This window comes from Schistocerca nitens, chromosome 4 (genome assembly GCF_023898315.1).
Source record: "Schistocerca nitens isolate TAMUIC-IGC-003100 chromosome 4, iqSchNite1.1, whole genome shotgun sequence".
In the NCBI taxonomy this organism is placed as follows: Eukaryota; Metazoa; Arthropoda; class Insecta; order Orthoptera; family Acrididae; genus Schistocerca; species Schistocerca nitens.
The window spans coordinates 731,772,350-731,793,577 of record NC_064617.1 but is presented as its reverse complement, the minus strand read 5'-3'; the positions used below and the strand labels follow the sequence as shown (position 1 = coordinate 731,793,577).

Genomic DNA, 21,228 nt, shown 5'->3' with positions numbered 1-21,228 from the left:
GCACTTTGGTTTCAGGATCATATCCATATACCCACGATTCGTCACCTTTAATTCCCCTATTTAACAAATCTGGGTCATTTTCAGTCCGATTAATCAGTTCTTGGCACACTTCAAGTCAGTATTGTCTCTGGTCACTTGACAACACTTTTGGAATGAATTTTGTGGACACTCGACGCATGTTCAGATCTTCAGTTAAAATTGACTGAACTGCATAGAAACTTAAATTTAGTTCATCAGTCATCTCCCTAATTGTAAGTCTGTGATCAGAGTGCACTAAGTCATGAACTTTCACAACATTTTCATTCATTTTTGAGCTAGGAGGATGGCCAGACTGTGGTTCATCTTCAAATGATTCACAGCCATTTTTAAATCTGTTGAACCAGACAAAAACATTTGACTGGCTTGTACAGTTATCTTCAAAAGCTGTTTTTTAATAGTTCGTAAGTCTAGGAAGATGATTTCCTGGTTTTAAAACAAAATTTCACACAAACTCGTTGCTCTGTTTTTATGTCCATTTTCATGCAGACAGAATCCAGCAACAAGCCGTAACAGACCACACTCAAACAGCTGCCACAACGAACTGAATAAAGGAAACGCAGTTTCCTGTCAGGGGGTATTCCAGGACAAGGCAATGACTCACTCCCCACCCTCCATGTACCTGTCTGCCAAACCACTAAACAGTAGCGGATCCATTCTTAAAACTTTCCAATCACACCTCGTAAGAGCCATAAAGATTACAGCCAGTAGCGAGAACTGTAATACGTAGCTTGATGTCTATGTTACATATGTGTTACATTATAAAACACAACTTCGCTTGAAAATACACTCCCCCATTCAGTTCAAAGCAAAGCATATTGGGTTGCTGATGACAACAAGCAATATTATGATAATAGTAATAAGCACCTCAATATTTACTAAGAATTTTTTTAATGTAGACCTTGAGTTATGGCCGGCCACTGTGGTCGAGTTGTTCTAGGCGCTTCAGTCTGGAACTGCGCTGCTGCTACGGTCGCAGATTCGAATCCTGCCTTGGCCATGGATGTGTGTGATGTTCTTAGGTTAGTTAGGTTTAAGTAGTTCTAAGTTTTAGGGGGCTGATGACCTCAGAAGTTAAGTGCCATAGTGCTTAGAGCCGTTTGAACCTTGAATTATGTATCATGTTTTTCACAGGTATTCTTAGTCAACCTTGAGCCGGTACACTTTGTATGATATTACTGTTTTATGTGCTTACAATGGCTTTTATAAATGTACCTTTTGCTTATACCTGTTGGAAGTAAGGTAAGTCAGTAGCCTATGACAAAAATATGCTTACGAAAGAGTATGACAGCAGAGTTTTGAAGGAACATCATTGTTTTCACAGTGTCACCTTGAAACAAGTACAGTGTAACATTTATGTAACATAGACCTCAAGCTTTGTATTACTGGTCTCATAATGATGCTATCAATCAGGGAGCCTGTACATGTTGTTTTAAACTCTATAGGATTGTGTAATTTTTAAGGGAAGTTGTGTTTTTTTACAATATTACCATGAAATAAATACAGTGTAACACACACATAACGTAAACATCATGCTACTTGGTTGTAATACTCGTGGATCTCAAACACACTATTTGATAGTACAGAATAAAAGTAAGAGTATCTATTGCTGTACTGACATAGTGTCCTCTTGCATATACAGCACTGATACATATACTGTTTTTCCGGCGTAAAACCGGAAGAGACGTGTCTAGAAATATATTTCTGGTTTCATAACACGTCGTCATGTACCGCTCCTGTTTATGTAATAGGTCCTGTTATGTAGCAGTTCCTAAAAGATCTTATCCAACTAGTTACTGGATGTCAGGTTGTTTAAATGTGGTATTTTTACTGTGTCACAATAAAATTAAGTATAATGTAACATTTATGTAAATATCAAACTGCTTGCTATCCATCAGGGACTCTCCACAATTTGCTCGAAACTAATGGGAGAATATAATTTTAAGGTAAGTTGTGTTTTATAATGTTACCATACACTAAATTTAGTGTAACACTTATGTAATGTAGACTTTGTGGTACGTATTACAGTTCTCGCTATTGGTTGTAAAATCTAATGCCTTATTGACTAAGTGTATTCTAGCCTATATGGCTGGTAGAGACAGGTTGTTTATATGAACTTATTGCACTGATATTGCTCAACCTCATGGTGTTTTCATGTAACAAATTTGATAAAACTAATTTGAATCTTGTACTGTAAAAGTCTGTGCAGTTTATATATTTTAAGTATTTTAACATATTATTGGATGTCGGCTTGTTTATATCCATTTTTGTACTGGTACTGCTCTGCCCCATGGCATTTTCTTATAGCAAATTATGTATGGCATATAGTCTAATGGGTAATAGATTTTAGGTAATTGCTGTATTTTATTTAACTTATAATGGAATATGCAGTGGTATAACATCACATACAAATTGCAATACTATACTGCCATCTGGTGACAATAACTATGACTTAAGTTCTAAATGATCTGTCTGATTCTGTCGGTGGGATTATTTCAACTGGTTCCCATGTTATGCAGGATGGTGTGTTATATTGCTTATGGTTATTATCTATTAGATATAGATATTATGTATTAGATATTAAGATCATCATACACGTGGGATTCTGCACATTTTTTTGCACTATGTGAGAGGCTCAGTACCCCATACAATGTCTAAAATGTTGCAAGTTCTGGGATTATGGGTAGGTTCCTTAAATTATGACATTTTGTATGTGTTGTACACAAAAATGTCATTAATTACTTAACAGCATTGATATTACTGTGTAATTTATATACTCTACTTAATTATATTACAACAGTTTTGGTTTGGTTATTGATGTGTTTACCTGCATTTCATTGTAAACCCTTATAAGTCTGAAGATGGCCATTGAACTGACTGAAACTCTTTACCGATGTAACGAAACTTCCAGTCTAGCCAAAAATGTGTTCTAAAGGGATACCAGTACTGGATTCTCAAGTATAGAAGATTGCTGATGATGTGTGTCACAGAATTTCTTTTCTTTCTTTTGGTAAATGTCCTTTGGAATAATATAGTTGGACCAAGAACTGATTATAAAGAACTGAAAATAATTCACTCGATTAGTAAAATGTATACTCCATTCGGCTGTATTAAAATAGTGATAATTTGAAGAAGAGAACTGGATGGATTCACGCAGAAGGAAGACAGTTCCAAAATTGAAACTAGGTTAGTTTGAAGAAAATGATTTCCGTGTTGTATCAAGGTATTTATTTATTTATTTATTGTGTATTTGGTCAAGCTAAATAAGCAATAAATAAATACCTTGCTACAACACAGAAATCATTTTTTTCAGACAGACCTAGTTTCAGTTTTGGAATTTTGTTCCTTCTGGGGGGATTCATCCACAGTCTTCCTGTAGAAATACCCATTTTAATACAATTGAATGAAAAATATGTTTTATTGATTGATTTAAATTGTTCTCAATACTTTATAATCAGGTCTTGGTACCACTGTCTTACACTGAAGGATGCTCATGAAAAGAAAAGAGAAATATTACTTTTATGACACTTCAGTTAATAGAATTTCCATCACTTGGCTGGAGACTTCCCTTTTCAACTTTTCTGTACTTAGTTTCACTTAGCTGCATTGGATGTCAAAGAGAATCAATCACAATGTTACCACTTGCCCTGCCCAGCAAGTTTCCCTTCCCATCTCATTCACTGGCATTTTCATTACTGATGGAGGGACAGTAGGCAGTAAAGGCCACGGGAGGCGTTGTTCTCATGGAACAAAGAAGACTTTGGGGGGGGAACTTCCCTGGCAGCCAGCATGTCTCCTTCAAGTGCAGCTGGTGCCGGTTTGGTGTCCAGCAGATCTCTTATCTGTATGACTGGCACTCAGCTTACTTTGGCAAAACAGCCTCCAGGTATCTCAGTCAACTATTTGGCACTTTCTTGGGAAACTGGCAGGTTCCAGCCAGCAGCCAGCTGTCATTGCTTCAGCATTATGGTAGCAAACTACTATGGTAAAATCATTCAACTTCTGTTTTAAACTCCTAGTACGAATGCCAGCAACAGGCAACTCTGTGGGCTCAGTTGTGAGTGAACATCTCTGACACCAGGATTTTGAGTGTACACATCTTAAGTTGAATTTTACAAAAGAAAAATCTTAAATTTATTGTCCAAAGATCAAAACCTTAAAACAAAATACTGTTAAGAATGTTCTAGTGGTTGTGTTTCTCCCTCAGTGACACCATTTTGCCAGTTTAGAGCATCCTGCTGTAATGAGTTCTTTGGACAATACAGGCAATAAATGCATCTGAGCTTGATTTCTTGCTTAAAACCGTATTCAACAGCTGTCATATGTTTCTCTGGACAGAGTATTCTGGCTAGTGTGCCTACCTCGCAAACGCATTGTTCAACCGGGTTCGCTGCTGTCTGGCAGACACTGATTCGGTGAAAGCCTGTAAGCATCACTTTTCCATATTTATTTCGGAGATCGTAACTACCCCTCTGGTTGCAGTAATATCTGTTGCAGGTTGTGGTGGAGCACGCCACCAGCAGTGAACTTGCGCTTCCTCCCTAATTTCATCCTAGGCAGATATCATGTTCCTTTCCCCTTGGTGGCTCTGTTAATAACCTTGACTTTGCACTGGTTCATTAATAGCTCATCCAGAGATGCCTTCATTAGCATTCCCTATGTTTTGCAAGTATGTAAAACAGTGATCAGTGGCATAATGTACACCACAGAGGGTGGCAGGGGAGTACGGGAAGACAATGTTATTTCTGAGGCACTGCCCTGCCTTTCCCTGCTTCCACTAGCTGCAGCCTCCCTGACAGCTGGAAATGACTTTGCATGTGGGGCTGCACCAAGCTCTGTGACATTCCAGCATGTCATAGTGCTCAAAACTTTACAGACTAACTTATTTTCTAATTCCTTACCAAACACCTCATACTTTGAGGCAAATGTCTCCGCTATAGCAATTTTCTGTGTTACTCCCATTCTGAACTCTTCAAGTCTTCCCTCAGCCCTGTTAACCTTTGTCTCAATCTCGCATAAAAAATCTGTGAGACCCAAGATTACCATTCTTGTTTCTATTACCTGCTCATCTAGCTACTAAAATGTGGTCTGTTGGCAGTCTTGCTGTTTCTTAATACACACATCAAAAAAAGTTTTGCATCACCCCAGTTCTCAGAACTCCTGAAGATAGACGTTGACTGTGGATATTGTGTCACCGACACAGTCCCTTTGACGGTTCAGAGATGTCACTAAACCCGCCCAAAGATTTAAAACAACCATGAATGAGGAGCACCTATTAGACGGAGGGGGTCGAACAGCCAATCACTTCCAGTCGTTCCACCAGGCTCATGTTGTCCATAGTTCAACCATGCCTAGACGATCAATACTACGGTTCGATCGTGTCTGCATTGTTACTTTTGTACCAGGAAGGGCTCTCAACAAGGGAAGTGTCCAGGCGTGTGAACCAAAATGATGTTGTTCCGACATGGAGGAGAGCATGCAGGAGATACAGAGAGAAAGCAACTGTCGATGACATGCCTCACTTAGGCCGTCCAAGGGCTACTACTGCAGTGGATGACCGCTACCTACAGATTATGGCTCGGAGGATACCTGACAGCAACACCACCATGTTGAATAATGCTTTTCGTGCAGCCATTGTGCTACAACTCAAACTGTGTGCAGTAGGCTGCATGATGCACAACTTCACTCCCGACATCCATGGCAAAGTCCATCTTTGCAACCACGACACCCTGCAGCATGGTACAGATGGGCCCAACAACATGCCGAATGGACCGTTCAGAATTGGTATCACGTTCTCTTCACCGCTGATTGTCGCATATGCCTTCAACCAGTCAATCGTCGGAGACGTGTTTGGAGGCAACCCAGTCAGGCTGAATACCTTGGACACACTGTCCAGCGAGTGCAGCAAGGTGGAGGTTCCCTGCTGCTTTGGGGCGGCATTTTGTGGGGCCAACGTACGCCACTGGTGGTCATGGAAGGCGCAGTAACGGCTATACGATTCGTGAACGCCATCCTCCAATCGATAGTGCAGCCATATCAGTAGCATATTGGCAAGGCATTCATCTTCATGGATGACAGTTCGTGCCCCCATTGTGCAGATCTTGTGAATGACTTACTTCCGGGTAACGACATCACTCGACTAGAATGGTCAGCATGTTCTCCAGACATGAACCCTATTGAACATGCAGGGGATAGATTGAAAAGGGCAATTTATGGACAACATGACCCACCAAACACTCTGAGAGATCTATGCCGAATTACCGTTGAGGAGTGGGACAATCTGGACCAACAATGCCTTGACAAACTTGTGGATAGTATGCCACGACAAATACAGGTACGCATCAATGCAAGATGATGTGCTACTGGGTGTTAGAGGTTCTGGCATGTACAGAAATCTGGACCACCACCTGTGAAGATCTCACTGTATGGTGATACAACACACAGTGTGTGGTTTCCATTAGGGATAAAAAGGAAGGAAATGATGTTTATGTTGATCTATATTCCAATTTTCTGTACATGTTCTGGAACTCTCGGAACTGAGATGATGCAAATCTTTTTTTGTGGTCTGAGCTCCCAGTTGGTGCACATCGACAGCAGAGAAAATATGTATATAGCTTCTTTTCTGTGTTTACTTCGTAGATTCTTACTTAAATTGCGTGTGAGTTTCTTATAGGAGGTGTAATTTCGAGTTTTAGTTACTGTAATCGTAAATTCAGGTAGATTGTAGCGCAGTCGTTAGGCATTTGTTTTGTTTTGTTTTGGTACGTCAGTGGCACTTGTCTGTCTAGTAGGCTCTCAGAGACCAGTGTGGCCTGACCTCCCAGTTGGTGCACATCGACAGCGCAGAAAGATACGTATATAGCTTCTTTTCTGTGTTTACCTCGTAGATTCTTACTTAAATTGCGTGTGAGTTTCATATAGGAGGTGTAATTTCGAGTTTTAGTTACTGTAATCGTAAATTCAGGCAGATGGTAGCGTAGTCGTTAGGCATTTGTACAGGTTAGTTAATACATTCTTTGCGTGCTTCCCTTGCGTTATCTAGGCACGGACTCATGTTTCAGTAACTGTTGTTCAACATCGATTACAATGGACAGGGACTGTGATTGCTGTTTTCGGATGAGGGCTGAGTTGGCATCCCTTCGCTCACAGCTGCAGGCGGCACTGACTTCAGTCGCACAGCTTGAGGCTGTTGCCAATGGGCATCACTGTGAGGAGCCGGACTTGGGTATCATGGGGATGTCAACCTCGTCCCGTCTGTCCCCAGATCGGTCTGCCGCTGTGGTTGCCCCAGTTGCTGCCCACAGTGGGGCTGAGCCCTCACCTGTGGTTGATTGGGAGGTCGTTCCAAGGCGTGGCAGGCAGCGAAAGACATCCCCGGAGGCTGATCAGAAAGCCTCCCCGGTGCGTCTGACAAACAGGTTTCAGGTACTGTCTCTGGCTGAGCCAGATGCAGCTGCCTGCCCTGTTTCAGAGGATGATTCTCAGCCTTCAAGGTCTGGGCAATCACAGAGGGTGGGCTTATTGGTAGTTGGGAGCTCCAATGTTAGGCGTGTAATGGGGCCCCTTAGGGATATGAGCGGCTAAGGAGGGGAAGAAATCCAGTGTGCACTCCGTGTGCATTCCGGGTGGAGTCATTCCTGATGTGGAGAGGGTCCTTCCGGATGTCATGAGGAGCACAGGATGCAGCCAGCTGCAGGTGGTGGCACATGTCGGCACTAATGATGTGTGTCGCTTTGGATCTGAGGAAATTCTCTCTGGATTCCAGCGGCTATCTGATTTGGTGAAGGTTGCCGGTCTTGCTTATGAGATGAAGACAGAGCTCACCATCTGCAGCATTGTTGACAGAACCGACTGTGGACCTTTGGCGCAGAGCTGGGTGGAGGGTCTGAATCAGAGGATCAGACGGTTTTGCAACCGTGTTGGCTGCAGATTCCTTGACTTGCGCCATAGGGTGGTGGGGTTTCGGGTTCCGCTGAGTAGGTCAGGAGTTCACTACACACAGCTGGCGGCTACACGGGTAGCAGAGGCTGTGTGGCGTGGACTGGGCGGTTTTTTAGGTCAGAAGGCCTCGGGAAAGTACGGGGTGGGCTGCAATCTCAAAGGGTGCATGGCAAATACAGGGCGTGCTTGGATCAAGGAACAGCCGGAATTGTAGTTGTAAATTGTTGTAGTTGTGCTGGGAAAGTCCCTGAGCTTCAAGTGCTAATAGAAAGCACAGAAGCTAAAATCGTTATAGGTACAGAAAGCTGGCTAAAGCCTGAAATAAGTTCTGCAGAAATTTTTACGATGTCTCAGCCGGTGTTCAGGAAAGATAGATTAGGCAGAATTGGTGGTGGAGTGTTTGTGTCTGTCAGTAGTGGTTTATCTTGTAGTGAAGTCGAAGTGGATACTCCGTGCGAATTGGTATGGGTGGAGGTTATACTTAACAGCTGAACTAAGTTAATAATTGGCTCCTTCTACCGACCCCGAGACTCCGATGATATAGTTGCTGAACAGTTCAAAGAAAATTTGAGTCTTGTAACAAATAAATACCCCACTCATATGGTTATAGTTGGTGGGGACTTCAACCTTCCCTCGATATGTTGGCAGAAATACTTGTTCACAACCGGTGGTAGGCAGAAAACAATTTCCGAGATTGTCCTAAATGCTTTCTCCAAAAATTATTTCGAGCAGTTAGTCCACGAACCCACGCGAATTGTAAATGGTTGCGAAAACACACTTGACCTCTTAGCCACAAACAATCCAGAGCTAATAGAGAGCATCATGACCGATACAGGGATTAGTGATCACAAGGTCATTGTAGCTAGGCTCAATACCGTTCCTTCCAAATCCACCAGAAACAAACGCAAAATAATTTTATTTAAAAAAGTGGATAAAGTGTCACTATAAGCCTTCCTAAGAGACAATCTCCATTCCTTCCGAAGTGACTATGCAAATGTAGACGAGATGTGGCTCAAATTCAAAGATATAGTAGCAACAGCAATTGAGAGATTCATACCTCATAAATTGGTAAGAGATGGAACTCTTCCTCCATGGTACACAAAACAGGTCCGAACACTGTTGTAGAGGTAACGGAAAAAGCATGCGAAGTTCAGAAGAACGCGAAATCCCGAAGATTGGCTAAAATTTACAGACGTGCGAAATTTGGTACGGACTTCAATGCGAGATGCCTTTAATAGGTTCCACAACGAAACATTGTCTCGAAATTTGGTAGAAAATCCAAAGAAATTCTGGTCGTCAAGCGGCAAGACGCAGTCAATACCTTCGCTGCGCAGTGCCGATGGTACTGTTACCGACGACTGTGCCGCTAAAGCAGCATTATTGAACGCAGTTTTCCGAAATTCCTTCACCAGGGAAGACGAATGGACAATAGCTCCCTACTTAGCATTCATATACAACCGCTCGCTCACCGATAGATCTGTACCTACAGATTGGAAAATTGCGCAGGTCACACCAGTGTTTAAGAAGGGTAGTAGGAGTAATCCATCGAACTACAGACCTATATCAATGACGTCGGTTTGCAGTATGGTTTTGGAGCATATACTGTATTCAAACATTATGATTCACTTCGAAGGGAACAATCTATTGATACGTAATCAGCATGGTTTCAGAAAACATCGTTCTTGTGCAACGCAGCTAGCTCTTTATTCGCACGAAGAAATGGCCGCTATCGACAGGGGATCTCAAGTTGATTCCGTATTTCTAGATTTCCGGAAAGCTTTTGACACTGTTCCTCACAAGCGACTTCTAATCAAGCTGCGGACCTATGGGGTATCGTCTCAGTTGTGCGACTGGATTCGTGATTTCCTGTCAGGAAGGTCGCAGTTCGTAGTAATAGACGGCAAATCATCGAGTAAAATTGAAGTGATATCAGGTGTTCCCCAGGGAAGCGTCCTGGGACCTCTGCTGTTCCTGATCTACATAAATGACCTGGGTGACAATCTGAGCAGTTCTCTTAGGTTGTTCGCAGATGATGCTGTAATTACTGTCTAGTAAGGTCATCCAAAGACCAGTATCAGTTGCAAAGCGATTTAGAAAAGATTGCTGTATGGTGTGGCAGGTGGCAGTTAACGCTAAATAACGAAAAGTGTGAGGTGATCCACGTGAGTTCCAAAAGAAATCCGCTGGAATTCGATTACTCGATAAATAGTACAATTCTCAAGGCTGTCAATTCAACTAAGTACCTGGCTGTTAAAATTACGAACAACTTCAGTTGGAAATACCACATAGATAATATTGTGGGGAAGGCGAGCCAAAGGTTGCGTTTCATTGGCAGGACACTTAGAAGATGCAACAAGTCCACTAAAGAGACAGCTTACACTACACTCGTTCGTCCTCTGCTAGAATATTGCTGCGTGGTGTGGGATCCTTACCAGGTGGAATTGACGGAGGACATCGAAAGGGTGCAAAAAAGGGCAGCTCGTTTTGTATTATCACGTAATAGGGGGGAGAGTGTGGCAGATATGATATGCGAGTTGGGATGGAAGTCATTAAAGCAAAGACGTTTTTCATCGCGGCGAGATCTATTTACGAAATTTCAGTCACCAGCTTTCTCTTCCAAATGCGAAAATATTTTGTTGAGCCCAACCTACATAGGTAGGAATGATCATCAAAATAAAATAAGAGAAATCAGAGCTCGAACAGAAAGGTTTAGGTGTTCGTTTTTCCCACGCGCTGTTCGGAAGTAGAATGGTAGAGAGGTGGTATGATTGTGGTTCGATGAACCCTCTGCCTAGCACTTAAATGTGAATTGTAGAGTAATCATGTAGATGTAGATGTGTGGAAATAAATTGTTCATCTACTCCCATGAACTTGCTGTTGATAGCACACTATTATGAGTTGACTTCTGATAGTCTCCTTGACTCTGTTAGTGCATTGTGAGGCAGCTAGCTCTTTATCCTCAGTCTTAGGACCTGAGCTTCTGATTGCATCAATACTTTGACACAGTGAACCTGGATGACCTCCACAAATCAATTACTAACTGTTTCTAAGAATTTTGAATGCTGTTCCAACCTCGAATTTACCTCAGTTCTTACTCTTTCACTGTCAGCTTCTAACTTTTCAGATAAAACCATCTGACAATTTAAATTTGTGCTTGAAATTTAGTCTCTAAATTCATGTTTCGCATCTGTAATTCCCCTTTCTAGTCAGCACATAACTTTACAATTGCTCCCTTGACTCTGCATTTAGCACAGTTAATTAGCTTCTAGATTCATACTTTGTGTCGGTACTCATCATCTGCTAACCTGATATAGCATGTATATTGCCCCTGGCAACAGCTGCTTACAGAATGGTATTATTCTTGTTGTTGATTACATCTGCATTTGGCCGAGTAAAGGGTCTTGCACCACATTCGCCATTGATAACATGCAGTGAGCCATAGCCTGTGATGTCAGAGGTGGCAGCATCATGGGTGGTGGCACAAAGTTGGTGGCATCATGGGCCAGCACATTGTAGTCGTTCAGTTTGCTGGTCACAGCCATGTGGTCAGCCCTGGATGCACCCATGGCTGTTGAGAGTCAGGGAAGGCAGGCTGTACCTCTTCCATGCAGGTAATAGAACCAGTCATGACACAGGAGTTACTTCCTCGAAAGCAGTGGGAGGCGAAGGTTTGTTGGCCCAGCTGAGTGCTCATTCTCCCTCTCTGTCAGGTGGCTACCTGCCTGGCTTCTCAGTTGCTTTTCATGACTGCCTTTTGGTTGCTAGTAGCAATAGCTAAAAATCTCTATCTCATTAAACTAGGTTATGAAATCACGGTAACAGTCTACAGTACTGTGTGAAGGCAGAAAGGAATGATCCTAGTCACTACTAGTGTTCAGCCAGGAGTGACTAACAGAAAACCAGTGGGAACACACTTTCAAACAGAACTGCTTTGCGAAATCTTCTATTGCACAAACCTAATTATCTAATTCTGTCACGGTTGCCATGTCTGTAGGTGGCTAGGTCTGGTATCCTTGCACCTCGAGGTAACTGTGGCTTGAAATTCAAAGTAATGGTTCAGAAACCTCTACAGAGTTTTCTTATCTTGCAAATTATTATTAATAATTACTCTGTGGTCTAGAAAATTACTCCACCCCCCCAACAACACAGTATTTCTATTTAGGCAAGCCCACTGTGCTTTCTGATTGCTGGGGAAAATTGATTTTATTTTATTTATGTATCAGTTAATTTCATTGACTTTTGAATTAATAATCTTAGCAACCCATGACGTACATCATTAGATTCGTAATTTTAGGAGCAGTCTGAATCTTTGATCAGAAATGTAAATTAAGTTTTATTTAGACACACACTCTTTGTCAGCTGGCTGGACAGGGCTACAGCCATTGCTTCTACATACCTTGTTGTAGGCTGAGAAAAGTCTCAGCTCTACAATTTGTTCCTCTGAAATTTTCCACATTATAACATGTATCATGAATCTGACACATCGAACAAGTAACTAACTAGATGATTCAGTGCCTCAAATATTCAATGAGTAGCCACATTTACTCCTTCAATTTGTTAATTGAATGAGATGTTTGGAAAAATATGAATAGTCCCTCAATACAAACATTGGCAATGTATTTTAAATTATGTATGTTGTTTGTTCCATAGATACATAATATGCAGATCCTCATGTAAGTAAAAAATGTCAGGAAAATACAGTATACAAAACATATTTTACATAAGAATTAATATGCTTAGATTTTGTGTTTATTCAACATACAGGTATTAACATATTGTTAGTGAAGTTGCTTGCAAAGATGTGGACAACACGAAGAAGAAGGGGGGGAAAAACTAGAAATTCGTTTTCAGACTAATACAATGGTGAAGTACAATGTATACTACTGCATGTAAAACAGTTCCCAAGCTTTTATAGTCAGGCATTATCAAAGAAAACAAAATTACAAATTCAACTTGTTGCTGTTTTTGAGATGTGCAAAAACTGAATATTACATAGAATTTACATGATGTAATATTATTAAATGACTCTGTGGCAGATTAGAAGGAATTAGTCACCAATAAGCCCTTCAGGTTGTTCTCAAACTGTTCTTCATTATATGACTGCATGGTGTGTGTTCTTTCAGATATGCCTGAAAGAACAGACATCACCCATTCATATAATTGATTCGCCTCGATGGGCATGGATGCACAATTACATCTGAGCTAATCAGCGAGCATGGAAGACATGGATAGTGACTGCAGATAGGTGGCTCTTGGTGGGAATGTGGGTTGGCTGAGAGGCATGCCAAGATAGTCCACGCAGTTGCAGTAGACAATGTGTCCAGGTGGTGCAGTGGTTAACACAACTGCCTCGTAAGCAGGAGATCCTGGATGCAAATCCTGGTCCAGCATACATTTTTGCTCATTGTTGCTGCTGCACCTGCACAAAGTCTTGATGCAGCTGCTACCAACAGTCTGCTCCTTTCCTTTCCTTTCCTTTCCCCCCTCCTCTTCCTTCAATTTACATAATTGTTTTCCATTAGTAACTTAAGTTTTGTTGGCTGCTGTCAATGTACTGACAACATTTGTTCATTAGTATTTGACCTTTTTTCTTTTCTTCTTTATCCAATTAAATGCTTTTAAGTCTTTATACATAACTTTATTGTTTCTAGTATTGAATTTGTGAAGTAAATTGTATTTTGGAAAAAAATAATGTTATTTGCAACAAATTTTAAATGTTAAGTATTTTTTATGTAAAATCCTTTAATAGTCCAGTTCACAATATTTTAACAATCAGTGATCAGAGTTTGGCTAAGCAATCAGCCAGCTTCAGATTTGAAATGTTTCAGAAAATTGCATGTGAAGGGGGGAAAAAAATGTAAAACTCACTGGCAAATTTAACAGGAAGTAAATGAAAGCAAATATACAACAGTTAATGGAATGCTTATAGGGTCTCGGTACTGTCGAAATGGGTGCAGTGTCTCATTGCTGTCTTCATAAACTTACAGTGGTGTAATGACACATTATGTTGAGTTTCTTAATACCTGGTTCATATAAGTATTTTTGGTATTACTTACATAATGTTTCATCAGTTGCAAAACTTTTCCTGTGCTGTGATCACTTTAGCACACAAGCAAGTGCTGTGTTGAAAATGATGTGTTTCGCCCAATCTTGCGATCTAGAAACTGCTTTCATTATACTAACTGGATTGTTAAATTAGCCTGTGTGCTTTACACTATTTTGCCCTTTATGTCCAATTGCTGTAACATTGCTCAGCTAAAACTAGTGATTGATGATTGTTAAAATATTCTGATTTGGACTATTAGAAGTTTTTATATGAAATATCTTTGAAGTTTAACATTTTCATACATCACTTGTCTCCACACTGACCATGGCAGGGAATAATACATCAAATGTCATTAAGAAACAACCATAGTAGTTAGTATACCAATTCTTGTAACAGGTTGCTGCAGGACATTCTTGAATTCATAATATACATTTTTATATTTGAAAAACTTTAGTTTGGCGAATGAAGGTCCCTCAAATGTGATATCATGTGGCTTTGTGGAATGGGAATAAGCCAGTTTGCTTTAGGTCTCCTGTGTCAAACAACGTATGAATTCCAAATAATAATTTGTTTTGGAAATTCAGTAGTTTTATACTGCTAGTCTGCCCTTCCTAACTGAATTTGTTATGTTTGACATTGTCAGTCTCTTCTATCATCATATCCTCATTTTTTTCCATATTCTGGTAGTAACACCAGAGCCCTTTAAGGTATCACAGTGAGTTGAGTACACTTTTACTTTGTGTATAAAAAGCCTTCTCAATAACATTAAAAAATTCAGTCTATGACTTGCTTCAATTAGCATATAAGAAGATAATAAACCAGTCACTGAACCAATCTGGATAGTTGCATAAAGAAGTAAGCTGGTTCTTTCAACATTAAGTTCAGTGTATGTTGTTTTTCAGGTGTTATACTATTATTGTACTTTCCAGGTGAAGTTAGTAAAGGAATGAAGTCCTTACATAATTATCACCAGGTGTGGAAGCAGTATGGATTTACACCAGAATTTTACAATATCCCCCAGGTATTTGTATAGCCCTTTTAAATTCTAATAATGTACTGGGTGTGTCCAGAAAGTAAGTTGAATGATTGTTTCCTGCCAACCTGGAAGATTACAGTGTTGTGACTGGTGGAGGCTCTTGGGAAGGCAGCACATTCCTTGCCAGGTACCAGGTACCTGCTGGCATTGTCCAGTGTGGATTGCTTGTAGTGTGTACCTGTGTTCAAGTGACACATTGGGAGATCAAAATGCCACAGTTCACTGAACAGCAACATGCCATTAAATTTTGTGTTAAGTTAGGAAAAACAGGCTCAAAGACCGTCACAATGCTTAAACAAGCATTTGGGGATGGTGTGATGTCCCAAAACATGATTTACTGATGGCATAAGATGTTACAGGAGGGTAGTGAGGATGCTGATGACGAACAAGTCGGGCTCAAGCTCTCGGTGTATACACATCTACAGGTCATCAAGTTAAGTGATTATCTTTTCCTCATAGTGTATGTCTGAAATTTCATGCAGGTTTCCATTTAGGACATGTAAACTCACATTTTGTAAGTGTAAATTCAAGCAGTTTGTAATACAGTTTTCATTTCTTCTAAACAGCCAGTACATAACTCATTGAGGCATCAATGTCCATTGGTGACTTACCAGGAGGGTAGCAAGTTGCATATCTAGGATTTTGTCTGCTTTTATAGCTTACATTTTCAGTTTGTCTTGTTAGGATAGGTAGGATGTGTGCATGCTGTGAGTGGACGCAGAAGGGACTGGCCACAGTTTGTGAACAGTTGAATACGCATTTGGCTACTGTCAGTCACCTTCAGGCTGCTGCCTAAGCGTGTAATGGTGGGCGGAGAAACGGGCGTGTCGCATGGGACACCTCAGGTGTCACTTGTTTTGCCACAGGCTCTGCTACTGAGGCACCTCCTAGCGTACCCAATGCGGTGGATCTGCGTTCACAGCAGAGTGAGTGGCAGGGGATAATGCATTTACGTCACTCAAGGCGGAGAGCCAATATGGAGTCTGTTTGTCTGGCCTCATGCGTTCATCCTACGAGTGGATAGGTGGCTAGTTGTTCATCAGGGCCTGAGCGGGCGTAAGGAGGAAGGGTTTACTAGTTATCAGGAGCTCCAATGTTAGATGTGTTGTCAAGCCCCTTTGTCAGATAGCATTCAGGGCTGGAAAGAAAGCCAATGTGCATTCACCGTGTCTGCTGGGAGGCCTCATTCGAGACGTTGAGGCAGCCTTGCCTGTGGCTCTCAAGTGCACAGGGTGCAGTTGTCTGCAAGTTTTGGCTCATGCCGGCACCAACAACACCTGTGGCATTGATTCTGAGGCCATACCCAGTTCATACAGGTGGAAAAGTGGTCAATGCTGCTGGCCTCATGTGGTGTGCAAGGAGAGCTCAAAATTTGCAGCATTGCTCCCAGAGTTGTTCAGGGTCCTTTTGTTTGCAGCCAAGTTGGGGAGTCTCAAGCAGGGGATTTGTCGAGTCTGTGATGGACTCAGATGCAAATTTCTAGACCTGCATTATCGGTTGGGAATTTGTAGGACTCCCCTTGTTAGGACAGGGGTGTACTACACATGGGAAGCAGCTGCTTGGGTAGTAGAGTACTTCTAAACTGCACATAGTGGTTTTTCTTAGGCTAGGCAGTAGTTTGAAGCACTCTGACGAAGACTCGTCAGTTGATGCACAACAAGGGAAGTCAGACCATGTTCAGAATAAAGACACATTGACTGTCAAAATTTCATTAGTAAATTGTTGAAGTATTCGTAACGAAGTTCCTGAGTTTACTGCCCTCCAGGAAAGTTCTCACTCTCAAATTATTCTCAGTACCGAGAGGCTGAACGGAAGTGGAAAGTTCTGAGATATTTAGCAAGTTGTGGAACGTATATCGGGAAGACAGGTTAGAGGTCATATGAGGGATAATGTTCATTGCATTTGACAAAAATATTCTCTCTATTGAGATCTAAGTTGAGTGTGACAGTGAAGTTATCTGGTCACGTAAAACAGATGTAGGTGAAAACAAGTTAATTGTTGGATGTTTTTACCGGCCACCCATTTCAACTGTGACAGTTGTAGAGTAATTCAAAGAAAGTCTGTGGTCAGTAGCGCATAAATACCAGGATCATGCAATACTATTGAAGGCAACTTTAACCTACCGAGTATTGACTGGGATGTCTGTGGATTCATTGCAGGGGTACAGACAGACAGTCATGCATTTTGAACACAGTTTTCTGAAAACTGTCTTGAGCAGCTAGTGCAGCAGTCCACATGCAGTGGAAATATCGTAGACCTTGTAGCTACAAATGGGGCAGAGTGTATTGACAACATCGATATAGAAACGAGGAATAGAAATCATGATGTCGCTGTAGCAACTATGCTTGCGAAAGTTGATAAATCAATTGAGAATGCTAGGAGAATGTTTCTGCTAGAAAGAGCAGTTACGCAGTTACAAGCATTTCACTTAGACAGACCCACCATGGTTTAATAATGAGATTTGGAAAATGCTGAGGAAGCAGAGGCTGTTGTACTCTCGGCTCAAAAGAGAATGCACAAATGATGACACGCAAAAGTTAATAAAGTTTCATGCCTCTGTGAAAAGATCTATGCGCAAAGCATACAACTATTACCATCCATCATCCTTTAGCAAAAGACCTGGCAGAGAAACCAAGGAAATTCTGGCCCTATGTAAAATCACCAAGGGGCTTGAAGGCTTCCAACCAGTCACTTGTTGACCAGTCTGGTGTGACAGTTGAAGATACCAAAACAAAAGCTGAAGCTTTAAATTTCACATTGAAAAAATCGTTCACATAGGAGAATTGTACAAACATACCGTCATTTGACCATTAGACAGACTCCTGTATGGATGACATAGTAATGAGCATTCCTGCCATACAGAAACAATGGAAAGAGTTAAAAACAAGTAGGTCACCAGATCCGGATGGAATCCCAGTTCGGTTTTTCAAAGAATACTCTGTGACATTGGCCTCTTACTTAGCTTGTAATTATCATGACTCTCTCACCCAGCTCAGAGCGGTGAAGCGACTGAAAAAAAGTGCAGATGACTCCTGTGTGTAAGAAAGGCAAAAGAATGGACCCACAAAATTACAGACAAACATTCCTAACATTGATTTGTTGCAGAATCCTTGGTCATATTCTCAGTTCGAATATAAAAAAATTTCTTCAGGCTGAGAAGCTTATGTCCATGAAGTAGCAAGGTTTTAGAAAGCATTGCTCATGTGAAACTCAACTTGCCCTTTACTCACATGATATACTGCAAACTATGGGTGAAGTGCAACAGGCAGATTTCATATTTCTAGACTTCAGGAAAGCATTTGACACAGTGCCCCATTGCATGCTGTTGAAGGAGGTACGAGTTTATGGAAGTGGCTATAAGATTACTTGGACAAAGTTTCTAGTTTGTGTGGTGAATGGCAGCTAGCTTTCAATGCAGAAAAATGTAAGTTAATGTGAATGAGTAAGAAAGACAAACCCGTAATGTTTGGATACAGCATTAGTAGTTTCCTTCTTGACACAGTCATATCGATTAAATATCTGGGCGGAATGTTGCAAAGTGCTGTGAAATGGAACAAGCATTTGAGGATTGTGGTAGGAAAGGCAAATGGTCGGCTTCAGTTTATTGGGAGAATTCTAGGAAAGTGTGGGTCATCTGTAAAAGAGATTGCATAGAGGATCCTAGTATGACCTGTTTTGAGTACTCAAGAACATGGTTAAAGGAAGACATTGAAGTAATTCAGAGGTGGGCTGCTAGATTTATTACTGGTACGCTTGAATAACACACAAGTGTTACAGAGATGCTTTGGGTATTCAAATGGGAATCCCTGGAGGGAAGGCTACATTCTTTTCGAGGAACACTATTGAGAAAACTTAGAGAACCGTCATTTAACTCTAACTGTAGAACAATTTTGTTGCCTGCAAATTACATTGCACATGAGGACCATGAAAAGAACATATACAAGAAACTAGGGCTTACACAGAGGCATGTAGACCATCGTTTTTCCTTTATTCTATTTGCAAGTGGAACAGGAAAGGAGATGACTAGTAGTGATAAAAGGTACACTCTACCAGGCGTCCATTGGATGAATTGCAGAGTATTGATTTAGATACAGATGTAGACATAGAAAAATGGCATGGATGCCCGTCCACATCTCATGTTGACAAGAGTATATGGAAAGTGAAGGAATTTTTGGACTCAGGCTGATGCTTCAGTGTGCAAATTGTAGCAAAACAGTATAACGTACTGAAAACTGTAGTTCATGAAATTCTTACTGAACAATTGGCCACGCTGAAGATCTGTGTGAAGATAGTTCCAAAGGTCCTCGCAGATGAACAATAGGCTGGTCGTTTAACATATGTGTGTGATCTTTTGGAGTGTTGGGAAAGTTACCTAAATTTTTTGGATAATGTGATAACAGGGGATAAAACATGGGATTTTGAATATGACCCTAAATCAAAAATACAAAGTGCAGAGTGGCACACAAAGGCTTTCCTGAAGCCAGAAAGGGCAAGGATGACGAAATTCCAGGTGAAGGCAATGTTCATCATTGTTTTTTGTTCCAAAGGCATTGTCCACTCAGCGTTTGTGTCACAGGGACGAACTATTCACAGCCAGTTGTACCTGAAAGTCCTTGAAAGACTCCAAAACTTGGTGCTTTACATCAGGAAGGAAATCTGTGGAAACTGGTAACTCCATCACAATGATATGCTGTCTTATACCACTTTGATTGTTACTGAGTTCCTGGCCAGGCAAGGTGTGGCAACGCTGCCCCAGCCACCATACAGTCCTGATCTGGCACCAGCATACTTCTTTTTATGTCCTCAGATGAAGAGAAGCTTAAGGGGTCATCTTTTTGGGATGGTAGATGCCTTGAAAGTCACCATGATGAGCTGTTTGAAGGTGGTTCCCTCCAACATGTTCCAGGAAGCCTATCAGAACTGGCAAAATTGCCGGAAAAAGTGTATTGTCATCCCAGGGTGCTATTTTGAAGAATACTAAACATTGTACTTTTACTTTCAGTAATTATTCTTTGCTGATTATTCAACTTATTTTCCAGAAACACCCTGTATAATCCTTGCACCCGTATAATCATGTGCGTGCATAGTAATTACAATCTGAAAATGGTTATCATGATTTTTTTTAACATTTGTGTTATTTGTTGATCTTCAATTTAGAGAATGTCTCTGCCAAAATGTAATAATATTCACCATATTCTTGATACTGTATTCTGCAAAAATCATAACCATGAAGTGAATAATTTCTACAGAATCAAATGCTCAGGAAAATCAAGTACTCAGTGTATAATTTATTATTGGTGGGTAGTCTGTGAGAATGTTCAGATGTCTGACACAAATTGTAGACTTTCTTTAGCATGTTTTTCAGAGAATAATTTTGTTAAATGATGCCTTTGATCCTGTCTTTTAAGGATGTCTTTGACAATTTGCTAAATGAGCAGAGTACCTGGTGATCAAAAAGTCAGTATAAATTTGAAAGCGTAATAAACCATGTAATAATGTAGATAGAGAGGTAATTGACACACATGCTTGGAATGACATGGGGTTTTATTAGAACCGCCTCATATTGCTAGACACGTGAAAGATCTCTTTGCACGCGTCATTTGGTGATGATCGTGTACTCAGCCACCACTTTCGTCACGCTTGGCCTCCCAGGTCCCCAGACCTTAGTCCGTGCGATTATTGGCTTTGGGGTTACCTGAAGTCGCAAGTGTATCGTGATCGACCGACATCTCTAGGGATGCTGAAAGACAACATCCGACGCCATTGCCTCACCATAACTCCGGACATGCTTTACAGTGCTGTTCACAACATTATTCCTCGACTACAGCTATTGTTGAGGAATGATGGTGGACATATTGAGCATTTCCTGTAAAGAACATGATCTTTGCTTTGTCTTACTTTGTTATGCTAATTATTGCTATTCTGATCAGATGAAGCGCTATCTGTCGGAAATTTTTTGAACTTTTATATTTTTTTGGTTCTAATAAAATCCCATGTCATTCCAAGCATGTGTGTCAATTTGTACCTCTCTGTCTACATTATTCCATGATTTATTCAGTTTTCAAATTTATACTCACTTTTTGATCACCTGGTATGTCCAGCATTTAAAAACATTTGTTAATTTTTAAAATATATAACAAGCTGTAATATAGATAGTTTACTATTAAAT

At 40.9% G+C, this 21,228-nt stretch overlaps 1 protein-coding gene across 1 annotated transcript in view; it reads left to right on the top strand.

Annotated features, from left to right (window-relative positions):
• The window catches only part of LOC126252921 (ER degradation-enhancing alpha-mannosidase-like protein 2), a 104,968-nt gene that overhangs the window by 49,866 nt on the left and 33,874 nt on the right, over window positions 1-21,228 (top strand). Inside the window, exon 6 of the mRNA XM_049953909.1 lies at window positions 14,953-15,044. Coding sequence (XP_049809866.1) covers window positions 14,953-15,044 — 92 coding nt within the window. The remainder of the gene's footprint in view (window positions 1-14,952; window positions 15,045-21,228) is intronic.